The sequence below is a fragment of the Zonotrichia albicollis genome, chromosome 16, assembly GCF_047830755.1.
Source record: "Zonotrichia albicollis isolate bZonAlb1 chromosome 16, bZonAlb1.hap1, whole genome shotgun sequence".
Classification (NCBI taxonomy): Eukaryota; Metazoa; Chordata; class Aves; order Passeriformes; family Passerellidae; genus Zonotrichia; species Zonotrichia albicollis.
The window spans coordinates 3,816,135-3,841,507 of NC_133834.1; the positions used below are offsets into that span (position 1 = coordinate 3,816,135).

At 42.5% G+C, this 25,373-nt stretch overlaps 1 protein-coding gene across 2 annotated transcripts in view; it reads right to left on the reverse strand.

The window, feature by feature from the left end:
• Positions 1-25,373, reverse strand: part of SDK1 (sidekick cell adhesion molecule 1) — a 382,650-nt gene that overhangs the window by 79,547 nt on the left and 277,730 nt on the right. For both annotated transcript variants that reach the window (XM_074553325.1, XM_074553324.1), the window contains exons 19-25: positions 22,559-22,751; positions 19,541-19,639; positions 14,737-14,928; positions 12,748-12,869; positions 5,383-5,492; positions 2,817-2,967; positions 463-700 (exon numbers count right to left, since the gene is read on the reverse strand). In XM_074553325.1, coding sequence (XP_074409426.1) covers positions 463-700; positions 2,817-2,967; positions 5,383-5,492; positions 12,748-12,869; positions 14,737-14,928; positions 19,541-19,639; positions 22,559-22,751 — 1,105 coding nt within the window. The remainder of the gene's footprint in view (positions 1-462; positions 701-2,816; positions 2,968-5,382; positions 5,493-12,747; positions 12,870-14,736; positions 14,929-19,540; positions 19,640-22,558; positions 22,752-25,373) is intronic.

Below are 25,373 nucleotides of genomic sequence, written 5' to 3' on the forward strand. Positions count from 1 at the left end.
TTTGGTGCTTGAAATGAAATTTCAGGTAACCACAGCTGTGAGAAAATGTGCCTCAGGCTAGAAGCAGCTGGGGAAAAGGGGAGGATTAGGGAAAATAGGGTACTGGGGAGGAAGAGGAGGCATGAGAGAGAATCTCAGACAGAAAAGTCTATATATAAGCTTCTCCTTGTGCTGTCCACACTGGAGCAGAAATAGGGAGAGGTAGTTCTGCTTGCTTTAAATAAAAAAAACTGAAGGTTTGTGCATGAAAGCAAGGTAGGAATAAAAAAAGAGAAATAACCCTTCAAATATCTGTATGTCTTTTTGCCTGCAGTGCATCTCAAGATGGTTTTTTTTAAATTTAATTTCAGATTTCATGGCTCAGCAAGCAGAAAACCCCACCCAACATTGAAACACCAAACTAAAAAATTAAAATCTGAAGAAAAGTGCAGAAAGTGGTGAATTTCCTGTGCTTGGACTCACCCGACTCCCGCGTGCGGCCTCTGACGGCCTCGCTCCAGGGCCCGGCGCCGATGGCGTTGAAGGCCTGGACCTGCAGCTCGTACTCCGTCCACTCCTGCAGCTCCTCCAGCGTGCACTCCCGCGCCAGGCGGTCGGGCAGCACCTTCAGCAGCGCTGGGGCGGGCAGGTCCACACGCCACGCCCGGATCCTGTAGCCCACCGACTCGGGGTTCCCGTTGTACTGCGTGTCGGGGAGCGGCTGCCCAGCGACAGGAAACACAACAGCCCCGTCAGGCACACGGCCTGAGCTGGGAACCGACCCCAGCTGCTCCTCAGGAGGGGCACAAGGGGGATCGGTAAAATAATAGACAACAAAAAACCCCAGGACCCAACGGGGATAAAACAGCTGCATTAGCACCTTCTTAATGAGTGCCACCATGAAAAATCTCAATGGAGTGCCACAATTGTCCATGGTTTTGTCTCTAGGTTAAGGGACATAGATGAGAAACAAAGAGCATGATTATTGTTCTTCATGAAATAGTTCGGCTTGGGAACTGCTTGCCACAAGGTTCTGTTTCTGAACCCAAGGCCATAGCAAGGCAAAAATGATCAAGAAGTTGATTTTCTGGTTTATGCTTCATGATCTCTATGTTTCTGAGTTGCTTGGAATTTTTCTTTTGATTTTTTACCTTAATTTTGAGCCAAGTAGGTTTGCTCACAAAACCAAGCCCTTTGCTGTGGGTGTATCAACAGAGATGATATGAATACAATATATTTCAGAGCTTTGTGATTAATTATGGAAATGAATGATAAATTGCTGAAGCATGTGACAAATTCATTTATCGTACATTTTTTGCCTTTTTTTTACTGCCTCTCTGCCTACTCATTTATCAGTAGAGATTCATTCTAGTATTCTAACTCCCCAAGCAATTTCAGAGATTAAAATATGAAATAATTAGCCTACTTCATGAAGTTTGGAGTTTTTCTGCTGTAAAACTAACTACACGATGCCACGGATGGCTGAGATTCAGTTCTGATTCACTGGGAAAGCTGGATACACATTAACATTTCACAGCTTAGAAGACTCTACCCTGCAGGTATGCAGGGCTAGAAGCGTGACCCTCATTCTGCAGGAAGGGAGGAATCCCCAGCTCCCAGGGGAAAACAGATTCACCTGCAGGTCTTGAAATAAAAGACATTAAACACTTTCAAATATTGATGTTATTAAACATGAAAAGCGTTTATCAGGTCATTTTTAGCTGTGGCTCTTGCTTCTCCTGAACCCTGCAGTTTGACTCATGGAAAACAGGCTTTCAGGCAGCACAATCAATGTTTTAAAGACTCTTAAAACAACCTGGAATTAATTTTGATGGAAGATATGTAGGCCTGGATACAGTACCAACGTGGGCATGATAGTCACACAGAAAAGCCATGACAGAGTTGTGTGTGGCCTCTCAAAGGGACTGCAATGGCTCTTCTGTGCTAGTGAGGTGACACCTTCAAGCTTCAGGTTTTGGTCTGGCAAGGTTCAGCATTAAGTGCAGTGTCCTGTTGAGAAACTCAAATTATACCTTTCCAACAGGAGAAAAACCCTCTTGTTCCCAGCCTGATTTTGACTTGCAGCCATAATGAGTTTATGCATGGAAAAGCTAACATTTGGGCGAAAGGAAACCTGTGCTTCATCAACTTCACACCACAGTAACCCCGGTGGAAAACTCTGCCTAACAGGGGTGAAGAAAAACCATTTTGGAGCAGGTTAATTGCCAAGTAAATCCCAACGTGGCAACTCTGCAGGTAACTGAGATGGGTAAAGGGGGCACAGCGATGTCAGCAATTGCCGCATCTTCGCAATTAATCATTTATCTCTGCATTTTAGCGCATAATTCCACACCGATTCAGCTAAATCTAATCTTCCCACAGGGGTGCCAGCCTCGCTGCTGTTGCACCACAGCTCTGAGAACCACAGGATGCTGCCCATGGCTGGGGTGCACCTTCTGGGGACCGTTTTGTACAGAGCAAACAAGCGAGCCCTGGAAAGCAGCAAATTGGCTCGAGCGTCCCGTCCCTGCCCTACGTGTTGACCCAGACTGTGGTCCTGGAGCTCCTCAAAGCCAAGCTTTTACACACAGCCACATTCCCCTGATGAAGTGGCAGAAACAGTGGCAGTAGGCAATTTATTTGATTAATAAGGCACTTAAGGCAAGGCTCAGATTTCCGACTAGTCTGGAAAAGGAAACAATTTGGCTGTTGCTCCTCTGCGCTGAGCGCGATGAGGAGGAGGAGGAGGAGGAGGAGGCGCTTTGGGGAGGGCTGCCCTGGCCCTGGGGGAGCATCCCCATCTCCATCCCCATCCCCACGTCCCTCGAGCTGCTCACCACCCATCGCAGCCACAGGCTGGTCTCGCTGGCCGTGCGCACGGTGACGCTGCCGGGGGCCACGTCCGGCGGCGCCTGCAGGGTCTGGATGACCCTCGAGGGTTGGCTCAGGGGGCTGGGGCCCACCACGTTCACCTGCCGCATCCGGAACCTGCAGCAAGGGGGGGGAAAAGCAGTGAGTGCCACTGTCAGGGCTCAGGGAATGCTCCCCTGCTTCTCCAGGGAGGGAGGACGGGTGGAAGAATATGAATTAGCGGCTTTCGAAACGTTCTGCAAAGGTCGCCGCACACTGGTCCCCCTTTGTATTCACTGCTGAATGCTTGATGGTAACTGCTTCCAGATCCTCTCAGGTATTTAAAAAATGAAAATGAGATTAGCTTAGGGTCTATTAGAAACTTAGGTATTTGTGTGAGAAATTTATGTTAATTATACCAAGCCTGATGAGCTTATGCTGGCAGTAAGTGATTTTCTCTGGTGATGCTTATACAATACATTCAGAAAGGTATTAAAATATCAAACTTCAGATAGTCTCATTCCCTGTCAATATAAAAAATATACTGGTGATAACATTTCCCCTCAATTACGCGTTGAAAGAGGCTGATTTATCCCTGTGCTGCATTTTCAGCCTTCCTGCACAAGAAAGATTAAGTTATTTAATATGGATATGCATCTTTAAAAAATACCCTGTCTGCTTGAAACCATCTCTTCTACAATAGAAATCCTTATTGGGTCACAAAAGATTTAGGGAAATCTTTTTTTTTACAAGGAGCACCACATAATTAAGATGTGCTGTATATTTCAGATACTCTCACCCATCACAAGCAACTGGAAGCACCCAGCACTTGCACATAAATACGTGACCTGCTCATATTACACTCTTAATTTTTGGACCTAATGACTGAGCTTGGGAAAAGGATGAGCCAGTGAACACAGCAGTGTTTATTTACCTGCTCTGATCTCCCTCCAAAGTGCACGGAAGGAAACACATTAAACAAATACTGTCCTGATTTCACCCTCAAACACTGGCCCAAAATATAGGAAAGAAGAATGGCCTGTAAAGAAGTGCTCTGATAATCAGCTCTCACCACGCATTTCCTCAGTGAGCAATGACTGAAGTGTTCAGGGGACAACAAATCCATTTGGCAACAGCTTTCTAGGTTTCAAAAATGTGAATAAAATTGGTCAAGACTGAAGCAAAACCAAAAAAGTTCCTATCTTTGCATGCAGGAGAGACAAACAATAGGCAAAATTCAAGGAGCTGCCTTGAAATGAAAAGTCAAAGGGAAGTGGATGTGTGAAAGATTCCAGCATAAGTGGGACCATTCTAGAATTTAATGAATACAAGAGGAAAATGAGGAGATGTAAGAATAAAATAAACCAAAAAGTTTAACAATTGGGAAAAAACAATCAGCCCAGATTTCTCATATTCCTCATTATTTGCTATCCCAAAAATGTTTCTCCATGCATGTATCTGGGTGTGCAAGTTTTCCTTACTCTTCATGGACAGTGAAGGTTGAACTGTGGTACAACCAACACTCACTTGCTCATCCCTGCCTTTTCAGCTTTAGGATCTGTCTTTATGAGGAGAGCAAAATCCTCTTAACCCGAAGATAATTTTCCTAAACCTCTGCACCAGAAATCTCTACTTAAGTTCAAAAAAATTTTCAAAGACCTTTTAGTAAAACGTTTAGCTCTGGAAGATGAGGCTTAAAACACTTCAGTGGAGAGTTAGTGAGAAATTCAATATGTTCCTAGGCTTGTGACCAAGGGAGGAAAACTACATGCCAGCACTGAGTCAGCTGTAAATTACATGAGCTCTCCTTGGTTGCACCTACTCCTGGCTTACAACAGCACGTGGGTTAGTTAATAGCCCCTTCAGCCAGCACAAAATGGACAAGTTTCTAGAGTACTGATTTAACACTTGCCACTGGATTTCCTTTCCACCAGCCTCTACATTAGCAAGCTGGATCATGAAAGTATTTTTCATTAGGGTTGAGTACCTCAAATTCTCCAGTCTTGTCTATACCACAGCATCACTTGGATTGGATTGATTTAAAAATCAATCTCGTTTAACTGGGGTGCACCCACAATGCAGAGTCACCTCAATCAGTTTAGGCATTACTTATATCTATTAAGCTTAACTTGGTAAATTCCTATAAACAAAGGTTTCATCTAACTGATGTTACCAAATTAAGTTAAATCAATAAAGAGATGCTTAAGCTGATGCAAATATGTAATTACAGGTTTGCACCAGTTTAACCACGATTGATTTGTCACTGGCTGATGTTCCACTGGTGCTCTCTTCAGGGAGGAAGTCACAGGATAGCAGCTACTTTAAAAGCATCTCACTGAGCACTTGAATTTCCTTCTCAACTGGATTTTATGTGATTTACAATTAACAATATCAGATTGGTAATTTTAAGTATAACCTATGAACACAGCACAGCTTTTCCCTTTTGTTCAGATTATAAAGCTCAGCCAGATGTTTCTGAATAGAAAAGCTGCTTCATGCTGCTATTTACTCTTTTTCTTTTCCATGTTGCAGAGAATTACCTGCTGTTCTTACCTGTAATGAGTGTAGGGAGTGAGGTTTGGTACCTCCAGCATCTGAGCATCAGGTTCATTCTCCACCTCATGAAGAGTCACCCATTCTTCTTCATCACCCAGCACACCAACCTGTACAAGGGAGAGGTTAGAAAGAATACAAAGTAGGTTATATATATATCTGAATATATATATAAATGAATACATATAACCTCTTTCACAATGTGTGTCGTCATAGCAGTGGAAGCACAAATGCTTTTAAACACATTTTCCAGTTAATACTAATTTTTATATGACTAGTTATTTGGAAAGAGAAAAACCCAGCCAAGTTAGCAGTTTCCTTGTACCTGATGGGACTTCACTGGATCCTGTGATAAGATCCATTGCAGAAAAAACACCATGAGAGCAATAATACCCTGTTCAATCTTCCTGCCACAATACAAAAGTATCAAGTAGTAATATAAGAGAATGAAAAATAGCCTTGATAATAACTCGCAGGAACTGATGCATACTAAGTAAGTCTCAATGGAGGCAAAATGCCATGGAAATGAAGACAGAGAAACAAGAACAAAGTCAAAGAACAAAAGTGTTTTAACCTCATCTGCTGCTCTGCACTTAGACCAGACTTTTCCATGAGCAGCCCTTTGTAGTAATTAATCACAACATGTTGCCCAACATGGGCCCTCAGCCACAGCAGAGTTAGAAGGGACTAAACACTGATGAGAATTGAGCATTGCTTTCTATGCAGCTTTCTGGAGATTAAACGAAGATGAATCAGGACTTAAAAGGAAACCAACAGGGAATGAGAGAGGCCAGAGCCTGGCCTGGAAGATGCAGCACACGTGGGCAGGGCTGCGCCTGTGCCATGGGAGGAGTGTGGAGAGGGGGAGAAGAGAAGGGCTGGATGGCTCAGCATCACTTTGGAGATTTGCAGGTGCTGAAACCCAGGGGAGCTCAGGCAAGGCCCCTGGAATAACCCCCCAGCACTGAGCATGTTCCTCTGGTATTCCAACCCCACAAAGGGTGGGTGCAGCCCAATTCCCTCACCCTGGTACCCACAGTCAGGGCTGAAGGGTGCAGAGGGCACCTGGGCAGCTCTTCCTTCAGAGTCTATTCACAGATTTAACATCCACAAAGGCATCTTATCCCTTTTTAACCTACTGACACCATCTATTCCCACAGGCTGCTGTGGCAACAATTCCAGAAGCTCACAACCCACTGTGTAAAGAGCCATTTCCTTTAATCTTTTTTAAACAGATCCCTTGCAAGTTCTGTGTGTGAGTTACAGCCACAGACACTGTCAAACACTCGACAGGCACCACAGCCCCAAGTATCTCACATACCCTGAGTACTTCAAATAGAAAATTAGGTTTCATTCACTCTTTTCTTTTTTTTTTTCTCCTCTTCAGAAGAAGCAGCCTGATTTATTTATAGATGTTTTAGTTCTTCACTCACCCAGGACTTGATGTGCTGCATATTTATGTTTGTGCATGAAGAAATGACACAAAGAAAATTAGGCCAGAGAAGTAAGTTCTGCATTGCACTGTGGAAAGAAGCCTCTCTAATCTTCCCAGCAGAACACTGATCCCATGGAGGATGTGGCTGGATAGGTCTTGATGGGCCTTCCAGACTTGTTGGGGGATCAAGGTCACTGCCATAGACTAAACAACATATAAAATAGATGGTAGTGAAAATTTTGTATATTTAAAAATTCCCAGTCCTAACTAAGCTCCATAAATTGTAGTGAAGCCCATGGATGAGGAACCTGAAGGAAACAAGTTGAGATGGGTCTGCATGGTAAAACATAACATCCCTAAACTGAACCTGCAGAACAAAGAATTGAGAAAGAGATTTAAAAGAAAAAAAAAAGCCCTATACAAACAAAGAAAGAACGAGAGTGTTGATTTCAGTCAAGGAAACAGAGAACACTTTTTATTAAATGAATTGTCTATTAATACTGTAGGAAGTCTATAGTAAATGCTTATTTTTGCAAATTTTGCACGTAACGGCATCACCTCCAAGTGCTGCAGTAATTGTATAGCAACAATCCACAGTGCTCTGGAGGCTGCAAATAATCTCCAGTGGTGACTAAGTTGTCTTTTTTGTATTCTAAGAGCAGTAAGAGCTTTTAAAAATATTTCTTACCTAACAAAATAATGAGAGAGAAAAAAAAAGGGCCCACAGGTTGCAATTGCTGTGCAGAGCAGGCAGGTCATTAATACACATTAAGGGCCACAAGGCCCAGCAGGGCTGACATTGTCTCAGTGAGACATTTTCTGGTGGGCTGCAAAGGTGGAAATTAAGGATCTTGTACTAGGTCCGTGTTGCTTGGAAGAAGTTTCATTTATTTATTTAATACATATATGTATGTATTCTCAGAAGTGAGCCTAAAAAGAAAACCTTCAGTGATGGACTTTATATTTTTAACTTCCCCAAAATCTATGGCAGATTCCAAGTTTCAGGCTGTGGAAGGAAAAGGAAACTATTTTTGCTGAAACACTCTGATGTCAGATCAGAGGAAACTTATCAGTTTCAAGAATCAGAGTACAAAGGGATTCCCACGGGGCAGAGAGAACCACGGGCACTGGTTGGGATAAAAGAGTCCTTTGAGGGGCAGGAGAGCCCACTCTGAGCCGCTCTGCAGAACATCAAGTGAAGTTAAAGGCTTTTCTTTCTTGTAGCTGTTTTTTTGGATAACAGTGTATGCACACTTCAGAGCAGGATGGTGTTTGTTGACAGATCACACACGCTCGTGGGTGCTTTGTTTTGGGAGGCAGATGAGGCACCAGCTGCTTTTCTGTTACCATCAGCAGAAAAACTCCTCGAGGAACAAACTCTGCACCTTCCCTGTGCCACGGGCCCACAGCCCCCAGGGACCCCAGCTCTGCCACAACAAACACACCTCTGTCCCCTGAGACGCTTCACAAATGCTCAATAACCATCAGCCATCACTGCTCAGCACATATTCACTGCCATCCCTCAGCTGCTCCCAAGGCAATACATCCAATAAAAGGCCATATTCCTTCATTATTGCAGAAATGAGACAGTGTAAAACAATATTGGGAGTGATGTCAGAGCCTTGTGCTTCTCCATGGATTAGTTTCTCCACTTCTTAAAAGGAAAACGTTACATATTTTATAAAATGACTCAACATATTCTGATGGAATGCACTGCACGAGCAAAGTTGCAGAATTCTGACTTTAAAAAGAAAACCCAAAACATTCAAATTTGGCATGAAAAAATCATGTATATAAGACAGAAACACCTCCAAAACTCCAGTTATGAAGTACTAACTGCAGGAAAGGCAAACACAATGTTCTTGTACATTACAGAGGTAGCCCTTGTCCTGCTATAGTTCAGGATGTGACAGAGTTTTCGTTTTAGAGCTCCATAACTCACACATTTGAAATCGCTCTGGGAGAAATTCGGTTCAGGCGATGTCAGCCCCGGTGCAATTTTTTTTCTTACTAAATCCTTACATCGATTCAGCCATTTTTGATTTAGAGATTGTCAAGGGCATAAAACTGTCAGAGTTTCAGACACTTTATTTACCAGCTCTGAAGTGAAAACGACACCCAGAGAATCACCTGGTGCAAAGGATGAATCCTATCTGGGTCACTGGCTTCACCCACAAAACCACACAAATTCGAGGCTAAAGTTGCAACTTCTTTCCCAACTCACAGCTTTAGAAGGCAACACAGAGATAATACTTTAAAGGTTTTACCACTTTGAAACTCTGCTCCTGCTCACCATGACATTCATACAAAAACCTTTCTAAAAACAGCAGAAAGGCTTTAAGCAAAAACTCTCTATAATAGTCCATACCCTCCTGGCTCCAGGAAATGTGATGCCTCTTCAGAAACAGCTTTCAGCCATTCTGCAGGTCTTGTGCTGCCTGCAAATAATGTTAATCACCAGAAAAACACACCTGACTGGGCAGAAGTTACCCCAGATTCTGTAATCAGCTCGATGGCATGGACTGAGAACCCACCAAGGCACAGCCAGGGCGGGTTGAAAATGGGTCACCCTCAAGGTCCCTTCCAACCCAAACCATTCCATGATCAATTTAGACACATTTTTCCTGAAAAAAAAAAAAACCAGGAAAAAATCCAACAAAAGAAAAAACTGGGCTGCAACTGCCAGAGAGCACAAACATGAAACTACATGAACACCAGCAGGGATTTGTAGTCATTCTTGGCTGAAAATTACAAAAAAAAAAAAAAGTCAGGAATATATGCTTGAACTGCATCTGAGAGAACAGGATGGCTGGAAGGATTTCTTGAAATTTTTTGTAGGGGAACAAGTTACCTGTGAGTGTCAATGCCACAAAGCAGTGAGACTGCTGGTCCCTCTGAACAAGTGTCAGTAGAACCTTTATACTGCATTTGAGCCTCATCCCTTTAATTTATACTCTATGTAATATTAAAAAAATTGTTAGAAGTATTTTTTAAACAGCATTGGTATAATTTTTTATTTCTCTGTTTGGAAATCCAGTTTCTTCCTGTCCTGCGTCTAGATAAAATGATGGAAAAGAAACAATCTAGTGATTTTTAAAAAATCCCTTCAAAAGTACAGAATGTACCTTCACTAGAAACACAGAAATGGGATTTTTAACGCTTGATATTTCAGTATCTACCAACACTAAACTCTTAAAGACTTGATCTCCTCTCATGCTCATTGACATAATTGAGAATTAGTTCCACAGTGGCTCCCATGAATTTACACCCAGGAACAAAAAAGCAGAAACCAAGGCCAGATGCACAAAAATTTCACGTCAGCTGGAATTCCCAGCTGTGTTTCTCATCCAAATTGTTCATGAAGTATCAGACTTCAAAAATGGCTCTCAGCCAAACTGGAGCACTTGGAACATTTTCTAGACCTGCCCTCACCAAGGAAGCTTTCTGCCAAATAAAGGAACAAAGAAGAAAAACACGTTGGCGGCAGGTTGGTTGTGATTGTGAATACAAAGCAGCTGAATTTTGTCTGTAAGGATTCAGATGTTGAGAGAGAAAGGTAAATTCCCAGTAGAGATGGAAGAGAAGAGTCAGAATTATCAGGGATGTCCAAAGCAAAGGTGTTGCCCAGCTTACAGAGGGGGAGGGATGCAGATGAAGAGCCCAAATCACTGATTATGTTTTATAGCTGAATGTCACCCTGTCCCTTGGCAATACCATCAGCTTTAAAATCAGAGTGTGCAAAACCACCCCTTAAGTGGCTTTTAATTTAATGCCAAGGCATGAAACACTTAACACTGCTATTAAAAGCTGTACATGGGTCAATGAATGAAAGATCCAGAAGGACAAAACCCCTCCCTCCATTCCAGTATTGTACAGCCACAGCCCTCCAATCCCACACAGTCCTAAGGAACAATTATGGTTGTCCATGCTAAAATATGTTGCAACACCAGCCTGCACCCCAGCATGGACAAATCCCAGCTGAGAACAGACCACATCAAAGGCAGAAATGGACACTGGGCTGGCACTGGCAGCACAAAACAATTTTGCAAAAGCTCTTTGAAAGGTGGGCAGATCCAAGGCAGTTTAGATCCAAGTGGGGACAGAGGCATTCCTGCCCTAATCTCTGCTCCCAGTGCCATGTTCACACCCCCTCCCCTCACAATGATGTTCTGATCTCACACAGCCTGTGCACAGTTGATCTGTCTGAAAATCATTTGTTCCTGGCTGGATCAAAGCTCGCAGCAGCTCCAGGTCTGATCCTGTGTCAGCACAGACAGAAGGCAGGAGGAGGAAAAGTCTTGGTAGGTGGGATGGGGAGAGGGAACAGGAGCAGGACAACCAGAGCTCTGCTTTAGATTGGCTAAAAGTGCTGTGAAATTGCACTTTCAGAGAGAAAGAGTTTGAGAGGAGTGCTGGCAGAAAGGGGCTGTGAACAAAGGATTATATGCAGCTGTCATCCTGGAAACAGGATTTCCTATATCCTGAGGACTCACCAATTTTACTGCATACCTGAACTGATTTTCATTAATCAGGTGAGCAAGAGTTTTTATTTTTTCCTGAAATCCACTAGGAGCAACATTTCTTGTTGTGCTGAAGCTGAGTAGTGAGGTTGGTGTAGCAGAAACTTGCAGGGCTGCTGTGGTTAAAAGGAATGCCCAGATTCCTCAAGGACTTGGCTGTGCTCCTTCTTCAAAAGAAACAAATAATTCCTGGATCTGTCAGATCCAAAAACCCCATTTCTAATGATGCATGAGATGTTGGTGAGGGTTTGTGAACAAGAAAGACTCTCCCTGCACAGCAAGGACTGTTCAAACCACTATTTGTACCCAGGGCTCTTCAAGGATGCAGATGAACTTCATGGTAATTATCACTGCAGTTTTAAAGCATTCAAATTTGCTTCACTTCAGCAGCATTCTGTAACTCACTGAATTAACAAATTCCTACCAACATCAAATGCAGTGCTCCAGCAGGAAAATGCTCCTCAGAATGTGCTAAGCCACCATATTATTGGATTTTGGTGTTTAATTCTGTAATATGCCATAATGTGTATATAAATGGCACAAAATGTACCAACGTGTTCACAACAATCTCATTACCAAGTGAAGTGATTGTATCAACATGTCTAAGTGGTGATGGTGATTTAAGAAGTCCAACATTTGGTCTTAAAAACAGATTACAGTATTTATAAAGACCTGTGGGAGGAAAGGAAGAAGCAAAGCTCATCTGTCAGGAGAACAAATGAGGAATATATAACTCCTCCAAGGCATAATGACAGCAGAAAGAGGGATATTGTTTAAAGCTGATGGAGAAGAGAATTCATCCTATTCATATCTAGAGGCCTGGATAGAAAACCTTGATATATTCCATTACAAGATAGAAAAATACACTCAATCTCATGAATAATGGTATCTTTACTGTTCAGTGCAATTCTTTCTATACTTCTGAATCTATGAGATAATAATTCCAAACTTTTGAAAAGACACCTCACAGAACCTGAACACAAGTTTCAAATCCTTTTCAAAATAGAAAGATGGGACTAAAGCTCTGCTGTGTGTGCTGTTTATGGTGTACCTGGTGCTCTTCTGAACATAAACAAAACCCCATGTGAATTATTTAAAGGATAAGCATTCTCACATACATATATACATATTATATGTTATATATAATTTTTTTCTGTTGTTCTTCTGAACAGAAGTCCCAGCATTCATCTGACTCTTTTCTCTCTGGCTGGCACAGACATTTCTGAACTGAGCCCCTCAAACTCCCCTGCATCCCAACCTTCTCAGAACCCTCTGGACAGCAACTCCAGCATTTAGAGAGGAGCTCTGCTCCAAAGTTAAACAAAAACTGAAATCCCAAGGGTAATTCATCATTTAGGCTCATTTTAACCCCCCAGTAACTTCATTAAGATAATTTTGTCAGGGACATACCTGGCCCTCCACTATCCACTTGGAGATGGAGGTTTTGCCATCGTATCCCGGGCGGAATTGAAGCGTGGCAGAGCGAGGGCTGATGTTGGAAATCACCAGGTTGGTGGGAGCACCTGGAAGTTCTGGAGAAAGAGAAAAATACATGAGAGGTAGAAACACTCTTTGTCAGCCAGTAGCACAAGCTGGCATTCAGTTTCCAAAGGAAAAGGGCTCTATTTGCCCCACTTGTGATTATTTTTATTTTTGGCAGAGTTTTACCCACAGCATTACTATTTCTGCTCTGAGCATGCACCACATTGTCACAGATCAAATGAGAAAAGAAAGAGCACATCTACAGAATTACAGGGACTGTTTTAGAGAACCTTCCCAATGAACAAACCCTGGTGGTTCCTGGGGGAAGGCACTTCCCAGCTCCAGGTCTGCCAGGTCACCTAATTCCACTGAACTTCTGTTTCCCCAGAATTAAATTACAATAATGTTTATTTCCTTCTTAGAGGACATACAATTACAACTGGAAAAAACTCCACGTTTTGGGTAGTGTATTTAATATTGACCTATAATATCTAGGTTTTCCAGGGCATTCCTTATGCCTGATAAATTAGATTATTTTTTTTTCAATTCCTGTAGCAAATAAAGAGGGTGACCTCCTACAAGGAAAACTCTGAAGCCCTAATCAGATCTTTGCCTCCCATCAGTCAAGATTACAGTGGCATTTACATTTTTAATATCATCTGAATTAACAACAAAAGCAAGTTCAGGAAAGAAATTAAATATAGAGTGTTTATAATAAATTCTCAATAGTTACCTGCATTCATAACAAATGGAAATAACTATTATAATCAGTAATTATACAGTGGAAGGTGTCCCTGCCCATGGCAGGGGGTTGGAACTAAATTATCTTTCAGGTCCCTTCCAACCCAAACCATTCTGTAATTTTATGAAAATTCTGCATTCTGTGCAAGTGCAAAAGGCCAAAACTGGGCAGGGTTTTGGCATATATTTCAGATATGCACAAATGCCCAGTATTTCTTGGTTCTTACTTCACATTTGTGGGAACCACGATCGATCAACTAACCCTGCCCAAGTGGGATAATGCTGTTATCTGGCAGGCACCCTGCCATCAGATATCATGGCATTGATCCAGTCTGCAGCTTGTCATAATTACCTACGATTAGGGAACAGAAGGGCAAACATACTTTAGGACACACAGAAAAGTTAAATAATACTGGGGAAGGGAAAAATTGGATTCCCTCAGTGATGAGCAATAACTGCTCCACTTTGGAAAATTCTACTTGTGTAACCTCTATATTAACTGAAACTGCTTATTTGAGGTATGAATTGGCTGTTTAGTTTGCTTTTTACACTGGCTGGGGCAGAGTGTAGAATTTTAAAAAGAAAATACAAAAAGGCTAAAAGTTCAGGTGCCCAAATGGTAGCTCAGACAATGTGGGACAGAACTGGCTCCTCCCAAATATTTTTTCAGGCCAAAACTTCAAATTCTTGTAAATAAGATTTTAGTTTCACTATAGAAGTGAAACACTCATAGTTGACATAAGCTATATTACTTCCACATGGAAAATCCTTTCCCTTTTAATATCACCCAAACTCTGTTTTTTGCCCCAAAGCAACACTTTGAATTGATTCAGGCTTCATTTTGATGTCACTTTGTAAATGTCAAGAGATTCTGTATTGTATCTACTTTATTACCTTGTCCATTCCATTGTCATACCCACACTTTTTTTTTTTTTTTTTGGTATTTGTATTAAACATCCTCAACTTCCTGGAAATTTCAAACAGCAAATATCTTCACTTTAACATTTCAGCCTATCCCAAAAATTAAATCCAAATTACGCGGCAGAGAACTCCAGCGCTTTACAAATAAAATAACTTTTATTACCGCTGAACTGAAGTAACCTGCGACCTTTGGAACACAGAAACACCAAGAACCAGCAGGTTTGGTTTTGTTTTGTTTGCTGCAGTTTGACCGACCTGGGGGCACTCCAGAGGAGATGGTGGAGGAGGTGACCCAGCCGCTGCCCTGCGCGGTGACGGCCGCCACCTCGATGGTGTAGGTGGTGAGGGAGGACAGCCCCGTGATCTTGTACTCCAGGGTGCTGTTGGACAGGCTGCGGGCCAGGCGCGACTCGTTCCTGCCATACACCTCCCAGGAGATCTGGTACCCTGCAAAACACATCACCCACAGCTCAGGGGGGCACCAAGAACCCAGAGAATTCCTGCGTGGCCTTGTGGGCAGTGGTGGATCCTTGTGCCTTAATGCCATTCCTTGTGATCACCTTTTATAAACCCTCCTTGAAGTAATCACTGGCTAAAATACCCAAGTATTTTTAAAATGTTGTTATTTCCAATCACCCACAGCTCAGGAAGGCATCAGTAATCCAGAGAATTCCTGCATGGGCTTGTGGGCAGTGGTGGATCCTTGTTCCTTAATGCCATTCCTTGTGATCACCTTCTATAAACAGAAAAAAGCCCTCCTTGAAGTAAACACTGGCTAAAACACCCAAGTATTTTTAAAATATTGTTATTTCCCATAAACAATTGATGCAGGTACCCCACAGAGCATTCTCGTCCTGTCATGAGGACATGAGGTCTCAGCTGTCTTTTTTTCCATGCTTGGTATGAAATGGCCTGGAAAACTGGAAATAACCTGACAGAAAAGTGGCCTTTAATTCTGTGAACTCTACAAAGCAAACAGGAAGAAACACTGGGAAATATAACATCTACTGGAATATCTAATTTAAAATCTCCATGTGCTTAGCAGGGCTTTCTCCCTTTGCATGCTGAAGTAACCTTCAGTGCTGCCTGTCTAGAAATACTTAGAAATCTGCCAATAACAAGCAGGCAGGAACATTGTGGGAATCTTCTAGGAACTGAAAAACCTCTACTCCCCACCGCTTGTTCCTTGCAGAAATCCTTCAGCAGGGTGAATCATTATCCTTTCTTTCAAAACCATCTTGGCGCCAATGCATTGTCCAAAGCTGCACCTGCCCTGACCTCCATATTATTCTTCTATCATAACCAGACTTTCCTTTTTATCTCTTTGATAACCACTTGCCTTCCAAGAACTTTTGAAACTTTCCACTGTCTGATTTGCTCAATTTTACCTCCAAATCTGCTTGTCCTCCTCCTGCCCAGTCCCACTTTATTCTCATTCGAACCCATGTGAACCTCGCTGTGCCAGTCCTTGGAGAGCATGTCTGAAAAGTTTGCTTGATTGCCGCTTTCTTTGTGATTTGACTCAGAGGGTGAAAAAAAAAATACACATAGCTCTTGAATGCCTGTGAAATTGAAGTGAGTGAAAAGGACTAACAGAAAGGAATCCCACTGAGTGAACCAGGCACAAGGCAAACTGGCTAGAGAAACTCCCTACTGGGTTCCTGTTCCCATCATCTAAGATGAGGAATTCACACCAGTTGGAGGGCTTGAAGGTTTTTTTAATTTTTTTTTTTAAAATAAAAAGACATGATAAGCTGATTAACATATATGAATCGATGTAGCAAAATTCCTCATGGTATTAACCAGCAAGAATGAATCATCTCATGAGCCAAAAGCATGGTGAGACAAATATTTCTGCACGCGTCTGAGAGGTGTGAGACGTTCTCAGTCCTCTCTTGTGAGCTGTCATCACAGACAGGGATTCATCTTGACCTGATTTTGCATGAGAATGGGCTCAGTGTGCTCACACAGTCACTAATTATGTTTCAGGTGAGGGGGCAGTGATAAAGGGAGGTGATGCTTCAACAATTCCAGCTACACCATAAATGCTCCTCTGACTTTGCACTGCAGAGGGGAAGGGGAAAAACTCCTGAATGCTCATCTGGAACTGGTTTTAAACAATTATCTGAGTGGGAATTAATTAACTCAGTAATTTACTGATCTCTTGGAAACACTGTGGTGTTTTGATGCTCTTTGAATAGGCTTAAGAATCATTTGCCAGACCAGAGCTGATGTAGCACAGACAGGATTGTAATCTGTAGGAAGATTTTGACAAAGTTTAAGGGCTCTGTTGCCTGAATTAACAGAGGGTGAGCAGAAAGGTGGAGGCTGACTGTCCCCTGTGTTTGATGCTCAGTCAGAGGCATGAAGGAGTTGCAGACAGAAGGACCATCACAAGCACCCTTTTCTTTCAATAGCTGTGGGTGCAGCCTGTTCCAGACAATAAATAACCAGAGGAAGATAAGCAGGGGACTTTTAATGCTCCCTCTATCCATTTGTTGCTTATGGACAATAGAAATTGTCACTCAGCACACACCAGGCAATCTTCAGTGATTGAGATATCTCCTTTCCCATCTGGATAAGCTTAGGTTATACATCAAATGTTGGTGATTATTCTTTGGACATTTTATCTCTTCTCCCTTGTGACCACAGAAGAGACCCAGCTTTCCCGCCCATTAAGCACATAGTCCCTATGTATTTATTTCCTGGGGAAAGAATGAAAAATTTTCACCAAGAAAAATATCCCAAGTTTCTGTGTAGATTGAAGAAAAGGCAAAGAGGCAGTATTTACTGTCAGGGATTTCAGTCCCCAATGCATAGTTAAATTCCTGTCATATAAAAGATGAGAACAGAAAATCTGTACATACACAGCGAGCAGACACAAAGCCAAACGCAATCAGGCATAACAAAAACAGATGGAAAAAAAAAAAAAGTGCTGAAGGAAAGGAACAACAAGCACTGCACCCCCAAGTAGCACTGCAGCCACACTGGGTGGCAGATGGGCAGAACTCTGGGCCATGTGGCTGGTGAGAACACACTCCCTGTGTTACAGATGTGAGCCGTGCCTGGGAGCACAGCTGCATTTTCCAGAGGGATTCCCCAGCTCCGGTGTGAGAGAGGGCAGGAAGGTGCCACAGATCCTTTCCCCACACTCTGGCACTCCACAAAACACTGCCTAACGGGAACTAATGACCAGAGGAGTTTCAGAAATAATTTTCTGTTGATGTGGAGTAAATTCTCTACACGAGAGCACTACACCCAATCACAAACTGTCCTTCCACATCCAGATCCTCATAAATCAACGTTTGCTGAGGGAACGAGGAAGATACTGAGATTTACAGCAAGAGTAATGGGCAATTTCCCAGAGCAGGTTGGCTGCTGGGCACCCCCTCTGTGCTTCCCTCCTCCCAGGGCCCCTGCAGGGAACAAGAAGGTCCAGTAAAGACATCAATGAGCAGAAATGATGAATAATTGCCTCCCTGAGCACTCAGATCTCCAAGCAGCCCTCTCTAAACCTTTGAGGTGCTCAGGGCATGAACAATTTTGCTGTTCTTCTATCCCAAATGCAATTTGCATCATTAAGGAGGTTTCTTTTTTCCTTATAGACTCTGCTGGGCATTTTCACAGTGGTGTTTTGTCATGAATGTCTCCAGGTGATTCTGAAACAATTTACCCCAAATACAACCCAGTCCATCATTTGGCTCCATCTGGTTTCAGTCCGTTCTGGGAGGGGGCAGCTTGTTTTTAGCAAAGTAATTCTGCAGAGCTGCTACCTGCTGCTTAACAAGGAGCAGTATTACATCATCCTGGGTGGAGGTACCTAAATTTAAGCACTTGGGCTGGCAAGGCTTTGGCCATCCTCACTGAATCAATACTGCTCTGCTTTCAGGAGTCATTAGGTTCTATTCTCAAACCACTTAAATCAGTGCATATTTCAGGCAGGTTTCCACAGTGGAGAGGCAGGGGATGGTCTGCACAAGGACTCCACAAACAGCTCAGAGCACACAGCTACAAATGAGGCACGTCATAGATACAGAGAGGAAAACCCTATCAAAATAATTACACCTGTCAAAAAAATTACACCTCCAGACAATTACACTGATATAATATTTCAGTGGTCAAGGGTCAGAAAACCTGATATTTTAAACTCCTGAAATTCATTTTAAAAAAATGGTAATGTAATTTAAAAAAATTACACATTTTAGAACTCTAAAACCAAAATATTTTGATCCACATGAAATTATTTTCTCCCTTCCCAACTACCTCCAGTAATTTAAAATCTGGGAGTTTTTTTGTGCTTCAAAACCTTGAAAACCTTTGTTAAATGGAAGGTCCATCCTGTGCAGCTGCAATAGTTTCCCATCTGAAAATAATATTGCCTCTGTTGATAAGAACTAGAGGTTTTCTCAAGTATTTATACTTTCCTTTATAAAAAACAGTGAAGTTGTTGCTGTTGTATCTAGACTGGCATACAGTAAATAGATAAATAGCTTGTCAAATGGCAGACTCATCAAAGGGAAACAAGAGAGTTCTGAGCCCTTGTGATAGTTTATAACAGATTAAATAATGACATGCAAATTCTGTCACGCAGTCCACAGCCAGACCACTTGATCACAGAGGAAGGATTCTGCTGATTTCAGGCTTGGTCTTGATTGCAAACCCCAGCAATGCCAATCCAGACTTTGCAGCTGTGAGCTCTGCATAGGGACCCCCCACCCTTGGGGCAAAGGCCAAGCACGGCCTCACAAATTTCCAAAAATTCAGTAAAGCAGGTGGAGGTCACGGAGGATTTAACAAGACCAGACGCCCTGTGGGGAGCTGATTTCCAACACAAACTGCTTTTCCAGTAAGCACAATCATGAGCTGCCAGTAATTGGAACTGTACTTTGTGTAACACTCCCTGGTGACATCTCAATTACCCAGAGGAGGGGCCAGGAAACCAGCAACAGCCCAAATTCTCCCTAAATGCTCCACTACACAGTTTTGCACTGCAGAAACACATTCCAGCCCCCACACACTGAATAAAAAAAAGAATAAAAGCAGAGATAGCAGCTGATACCTGTGATGATGCCATTCTTCTCTACAGGTTCTTGCCAGCTGACCTTGAGTGAGGTGTCCAGAATCTCAGTGAAGCTCAGGTGTCCCACAGCTCCTGGCTCTGGCAAATCAGAAAAGGAAAGCTGTTAATGGGTGAACCCCTTAACTGGGATCAGATTCACGTGCCAGGGTTAGGGATGGAGAAATACGGCCCTGAGCCAGGGCTAAGGGAGGCTGGAAAGCTCAGTGAGAGGAGAATGCAAGGTGGGAAGAAACACTCTGGCTATCATTTTGTCAATTATTTCACCCAGTCACCATCCCAAGTGTGTGGAGATCTAACAGCATTGCTGTTTTCCCTCAAGGATACCTGTGAGGTGTTTGCCTGCCCTGTTTTGTGCTGCAACACCACCAGCAATCCCCTCACCTGGGAAAGAGCCTTTTCTCTATGCAAGGTCACAGCAAGGACAGAGTCACGAGTCACTGCTTGGATAAATTCCCTCAAAACAACTCTAAAAATGTCCAACATAATGGCAACTGTCTTCTGTAAAATGAATACAAGTGTGTGAAACTTTTTAAAGGGTTTTTATGATGTAGCTCAAGAGCTCTTAAAAATTTCAGCTCCCTAGTGTGCAATGAAAGAGCATAAAATGGAATGACTGTCAAGAATATGCCATCCTCCCTCAATTTTGATCTTCAGGGGAGACAACCTGACTGATTTTTGATCCAAATACTGTTCTGTCCTCAATCGATGCACTGGAAAAAGGAGGTTTTGTTCACTTTATATTCACTGTGCTTCTGTCATTGGATGCCTGCCCGAGCATCCTCCAGCTCCACTGACATCAGTTGGCAATTTCTTGTCTGCAATTTCATGTTTTGTTTCCTCCTCAATTTAGTCCAGCCTCTTATTCCCCTCCAGCTATGACAAAAAAAGCCCAAACCCTGCCAGTAGGTCAGCTACAACCCCATTTGCAATTCTGCAGTCCCAGGGAGGAAAATTCCCAAAGCCACTCTGCAGTACCCAGTAGTCAAAGCACAAAGAAGAACTGCTGAGCCTGTAGTGATCCCAGGAATGCCTGACAAGAGCATGGAATTATCACAGTTTGTGGAGCTGCAGATATTGAAACCACACACTCCCAAAGCTTTGCTCCAATCAGCCTCTGCAGTTGGGGCCCAATTTTAAAGTCATCAGGAAACACAGGTGCAGGTGACTCCAGACCAGGTTTTATCTGACCTACAGCTTGTCAGCAAACAGATCCCTGTTTTCCTAAAGGATTGCCTAACTTTGCTATCCAGACAGAAAATGATCACCTGTGAACATGAGTGACAGGCCTTTCAAATCTTTTTTCCCATCACATAAATCCTGAAGCAACGCAGCTTCAAGGAGTTCTCTGCCAAGATGCATTACACCATCCTGCAAGGAACTTCTCCAGCACTGTGAAAACCCAGAGAAACAATTCTGCAGGGTTTATAAATAAATAAATCAACCCTGCTCATCTCTCCTGCTGAGGCTCCTTGCAGCATGTAGCTGGACACACCAAGAAATGTCTCAGATTATCTAGAAAATGCAATGGCTCTCTTGGTTTATGTTTCCTGATGGAATTCTCTTGTGTTTAAATCAGCATGGGATCCCAACATTTCCCTGAGATAGCCTCAAGGAGCCAGGGCAATGACTCTGCCCCTGCTCCCACTTTGTGGAAAGTATTTAAGGTTCATTTCTGCAGCCATTCTTTCAGCAGAAATATAAAAAGTCCCTTTCCTCTTCCCAGCTGATTAATTTTTGTGAAAATCAAGCAGTTTTGTACCTTTGGTTTCTTACCCTTCTGCACTCACTGAGATCAACCATGGGGTTCTACTGTGCTGAGAGGGAGAAGACAGGTGAACTCAAACATATTTACAAATCATCAAAAGTTAAAGCTAAAGCTTTTTTCCTTAGGAAAATGGGCAAAAAAGCTGATAATGCAGCTGATAAAGCTGATAATAAGGAACCTAATACACGTTTCTCCTTTCACCACACCTTTTGCTTTCATCCCAGACACACAAGCTGGAGTTCAGATTAGTGGCCCCCACAGATTTCTGGTCCTTAAATTTCTATCTCTGGGAAGCTGTTAGAGTACATAGAGGAGAGTAACCACACTAGGAAAAATCCATGGAAGAGTAATTTTCTCCAGGTTCCTTCAAAAGTATCTAATGAAAAATTGGATTAGCACTTTAGCCTCACTCCTGTGAATGTTAATGACAGTTGGATTCTCCTTTACGGGAACACTGACTAACCCAAAGGATCCCTATTAAGGCAGAGCAGTATTTCTAAAAACAATATCTTAATGGATGAACGAGACACTTTTTATTCTGGTTTAAACCTGCAAATGTGCAGCAGTGTTTATGATCCTCCTGAAGCACTGGCCAGAGCCAAGATCACAGTGGACACAGTCAATTTATCTGTATCAGACACACATTGCACTTGTTAGGCCCAAATATGTCTTGAGAAAACAACTTTGGCCACAGAGACCAAACCTTTTTCTGATGCAGGAAATAATTTACATTCTAAACCATTCAGTTCATTTTATTTAATCCTGTCTCCAGTTTTTCAGGATGCAAGAAACTGCCTTGCTGTGCTCCTGGTTCTTTCACAGAAACACTTGCAATGTAATATAGATACAGACATTTTCAATTTATTGAGTAACAGCAGGAAACAATTGTGAATTAATCATTGACCTCCACAGGAAGTTCCAGTGCTCAGTTCCTAAGAAGATCAATTCATATTTATTTGGGTGCCTGAACATGGATTTAAGAGCACAAGGATTTGCAGACATAATGCATTATGTGTTGGCTGAACCAGACTATGAAGCTCTTAGCTAATCATCAATATAAGAGAAAAACTCATCCAGATTTAGTCCATAATGAAACAAAAAAAAAAAAAATCAAATATTTGCCACAGGCTGAAAGAACACCCATGGAAAACTGGCTGAGATCACATGAGAAGAGATTGCTGTGAAGCCAAGGTTGAATTTTGAGCAGAGAGGTTTAAAACTGGGGTACTCACTGTCCTCCAGGGTGCGCAGGAGCTGGGGAGGGCTCCGAGGGCCATCCCCCGGCGTGGTGAAGCACAGCACTGAGGTGTAGTAGCTGGTGAATTTCTTCAGGTTGGTGATGCAGCCACTGTGGACCCCATGGAAATCCGGAGCGATGGTGACCACGGTCACACTCTCTGGAGCATCCACCGGCCACGCCAGGAGCTGGGAGATTCAAACAGGGATGAGCTCTCATTAGGAGTTGTGTCTGTTTGGAATCAAAGTTGGTTTGGCTGCCAAAACCATCTTAATCTGATTGCAAAGAAGCAAGCAATGCTGTTAAAGCACTGTCAGCTCTGATGCTGAACAGATGGATGCAGCTCTGTGACACTGGAGGGATGTCTGTAACACTCACTGCTGATGGGGATCCACCAGCACTGCAATTCTCCATGGCTGCTGCTGAGCAATGCCAAAATTATGGCAGATCATTATTCAGATGACACGAAACCTTTTGTCTCATCAGCCTGGCCAGTCTCTGCTGCTGAAAGCACGCAGAAGGAAGAGAAGGACTTTCAGTGCTACTCTGTCATAAATGCTTTATCTTGCTTTCTTAAAGATCCCACAGTCTGGGGAGGTTATTGGGATCAGAGGGAGAGAGGTGGGGTTCTCACAGCCCTTCCAGAGCTCCCCCAGCACCCCCGTGAGCAGCCCTGCCTCACAGGCTGGGAGCATTACGGCTCAGGGGACTGGGACATCCACGCTGTGAATGATTCAAGCCGTTCTGGAACTACAGAAAGAATAGAAAAACGGTTGTAAAGATGATTACTACAATTTTCAACACCTGAGTCCCAAAAGTTAGACTCCTGAAGACATTTTCATGCATTTAAAATAGGGTGCTTGTCAGAGGAGCTCAGTCTTGCAGGTTTCATTCATCTCAGTGGATGTTCTGGGCAATCAATATCTCTGAGAGAGCAATACCTCATGTGTAGGTGCCTAAATGAGGACTTAAAAAATTCATTTTTGGCAAACGACTTTGAAATTCTGAAACAATTTTTGAAATCGTCTTAAAGGCTTAGGGGTCTAAAACTTGAAAGTGTCTATGAAATTTTTATTTTGTCCAAAAATCCTTATCATGTGGCTTACAGGAGAATGTTAAAATTCCAGGCCTGACTCAGTATCTGTTTAAATCGTGGTACCTGTATTGATTTCTGGCTCATAAACATGAATAGATACCTGAAATTAATAAGCCATATTTGACACATTCAGCCAATGTCTAGAGTCCCTGATAACCAGAAAGTACAGTTAGGGGACTATTAGGAGCAATTTTGTTAGGAATATTTCATATTTGAGAAAGTGCACTTTACAACTTATTGAGGTGCAAATAAATTTCAAAGAAAAGATAAAAATGTATAATGGCTGAAGAGGAAAGTAAGTTTATTTTCTTTTCTAAATCACCTCTGTGCATTACAATTGGCATTTATAACTTTGGAAGACTGAACTCTTGAGCGCGTGTTTGTGAGGAAATGTGTGCAGAAAACACAGGTGAACAATTCTGTCACTTAAAGGAAAAAATGTGTTTAATCCTTAAGGCAAAAGCCTGGCTTTGACTACTAGAAATTTATAAATCATACACAAAGCTACTCTAGAAATGAGTGACAGAAATGATCTCACGCAGTCTTTGTACTGCAGTTCCCAAGCCCTGGGAGAAGCAGGTTGGTAAAAGCTATGGCAATCTACTGCAATCAAAGAAATACAAATTATGCTAATTTCAGAAGGTTTTATTGGCCACTGACAGATACAAATGACAATTTTACTCCTTTTATAGCATTGCTGAAGAAATTGAAACAAAAATGAGAGGTAGAGCTATGCAATGAGATGAAGGACCTTTACACTGAAACTCTGAATATAACAGAGAATGAAATGTTTTGCAAATATGGGTTCACTGTGCTTGGACCTGCAGCAGAAAATTACAGTGCACTGCAGTCCACTGAACCCCAAAAGTGCTTTTATTCTCCATAGTCTGAACAGAAGCCAAGTGCTATTTCTGTGCTGGAGTTTCAGGGTATTGTGCTGCAGCCCTGTCAGTCACTGAGCCTTGAGAGCTGATTCTATCCCTGCCAGAAGCAGACACACACATCTCCTTTTATTTATTTACTTCTTCAGCAGAGAGATTCTCAAACCACTGCTGGCCCTCATGAGAAACACATTGGTTTGGACAGAAATACCAAAATTCCCATGCATATCTCTGTCTCAATTCTCTGTCACTCTGATACATTCCTAGAGAAGGATCAAATTTTCTGAAACATCTCAAATCCATGTACAATCCCTTAATTCACAACTTGTCTTTTGAACTCCAACATCCTTCTCAAATCACTCCACCCAGCACTCCAATCAATCTTGCTCCTCCCTGCTCATAGACCATACTTCCCTTTTCCTGCTCTGAGATTCCTGCAAGATTTCTCACTGTTCTCTCTATGGAGGTTTTTAAACCCTTCATTTATTATGCCCTGGCTGCTGAATCACTGATGGAGGCTCTGTTGAGAACAAACCACCCTACCCAGCTCCTCAGCAAACATTCCACTGGGCAGAGGCTCTGTTAAGCACTCCAACAGATGTTACCTGATTAATAAATTCCACATTCTCAGATCTCTCAGATCATCACAGTGGGAAAGTCAAGGCAATTATTTAGTGTGATGCCTTGGTTCCCAGTGAAATGAGTGGCGATTCTGCATTAGCATAAACAGAAACCTCAAGGTTGGTTTTCAGTGCCACAATGACATGTCTCCTGAGGTGACTTTCCAAACTGACATGGAATTGCTTTCTGGCTTTGGAAAGTCTCCAGGAAAA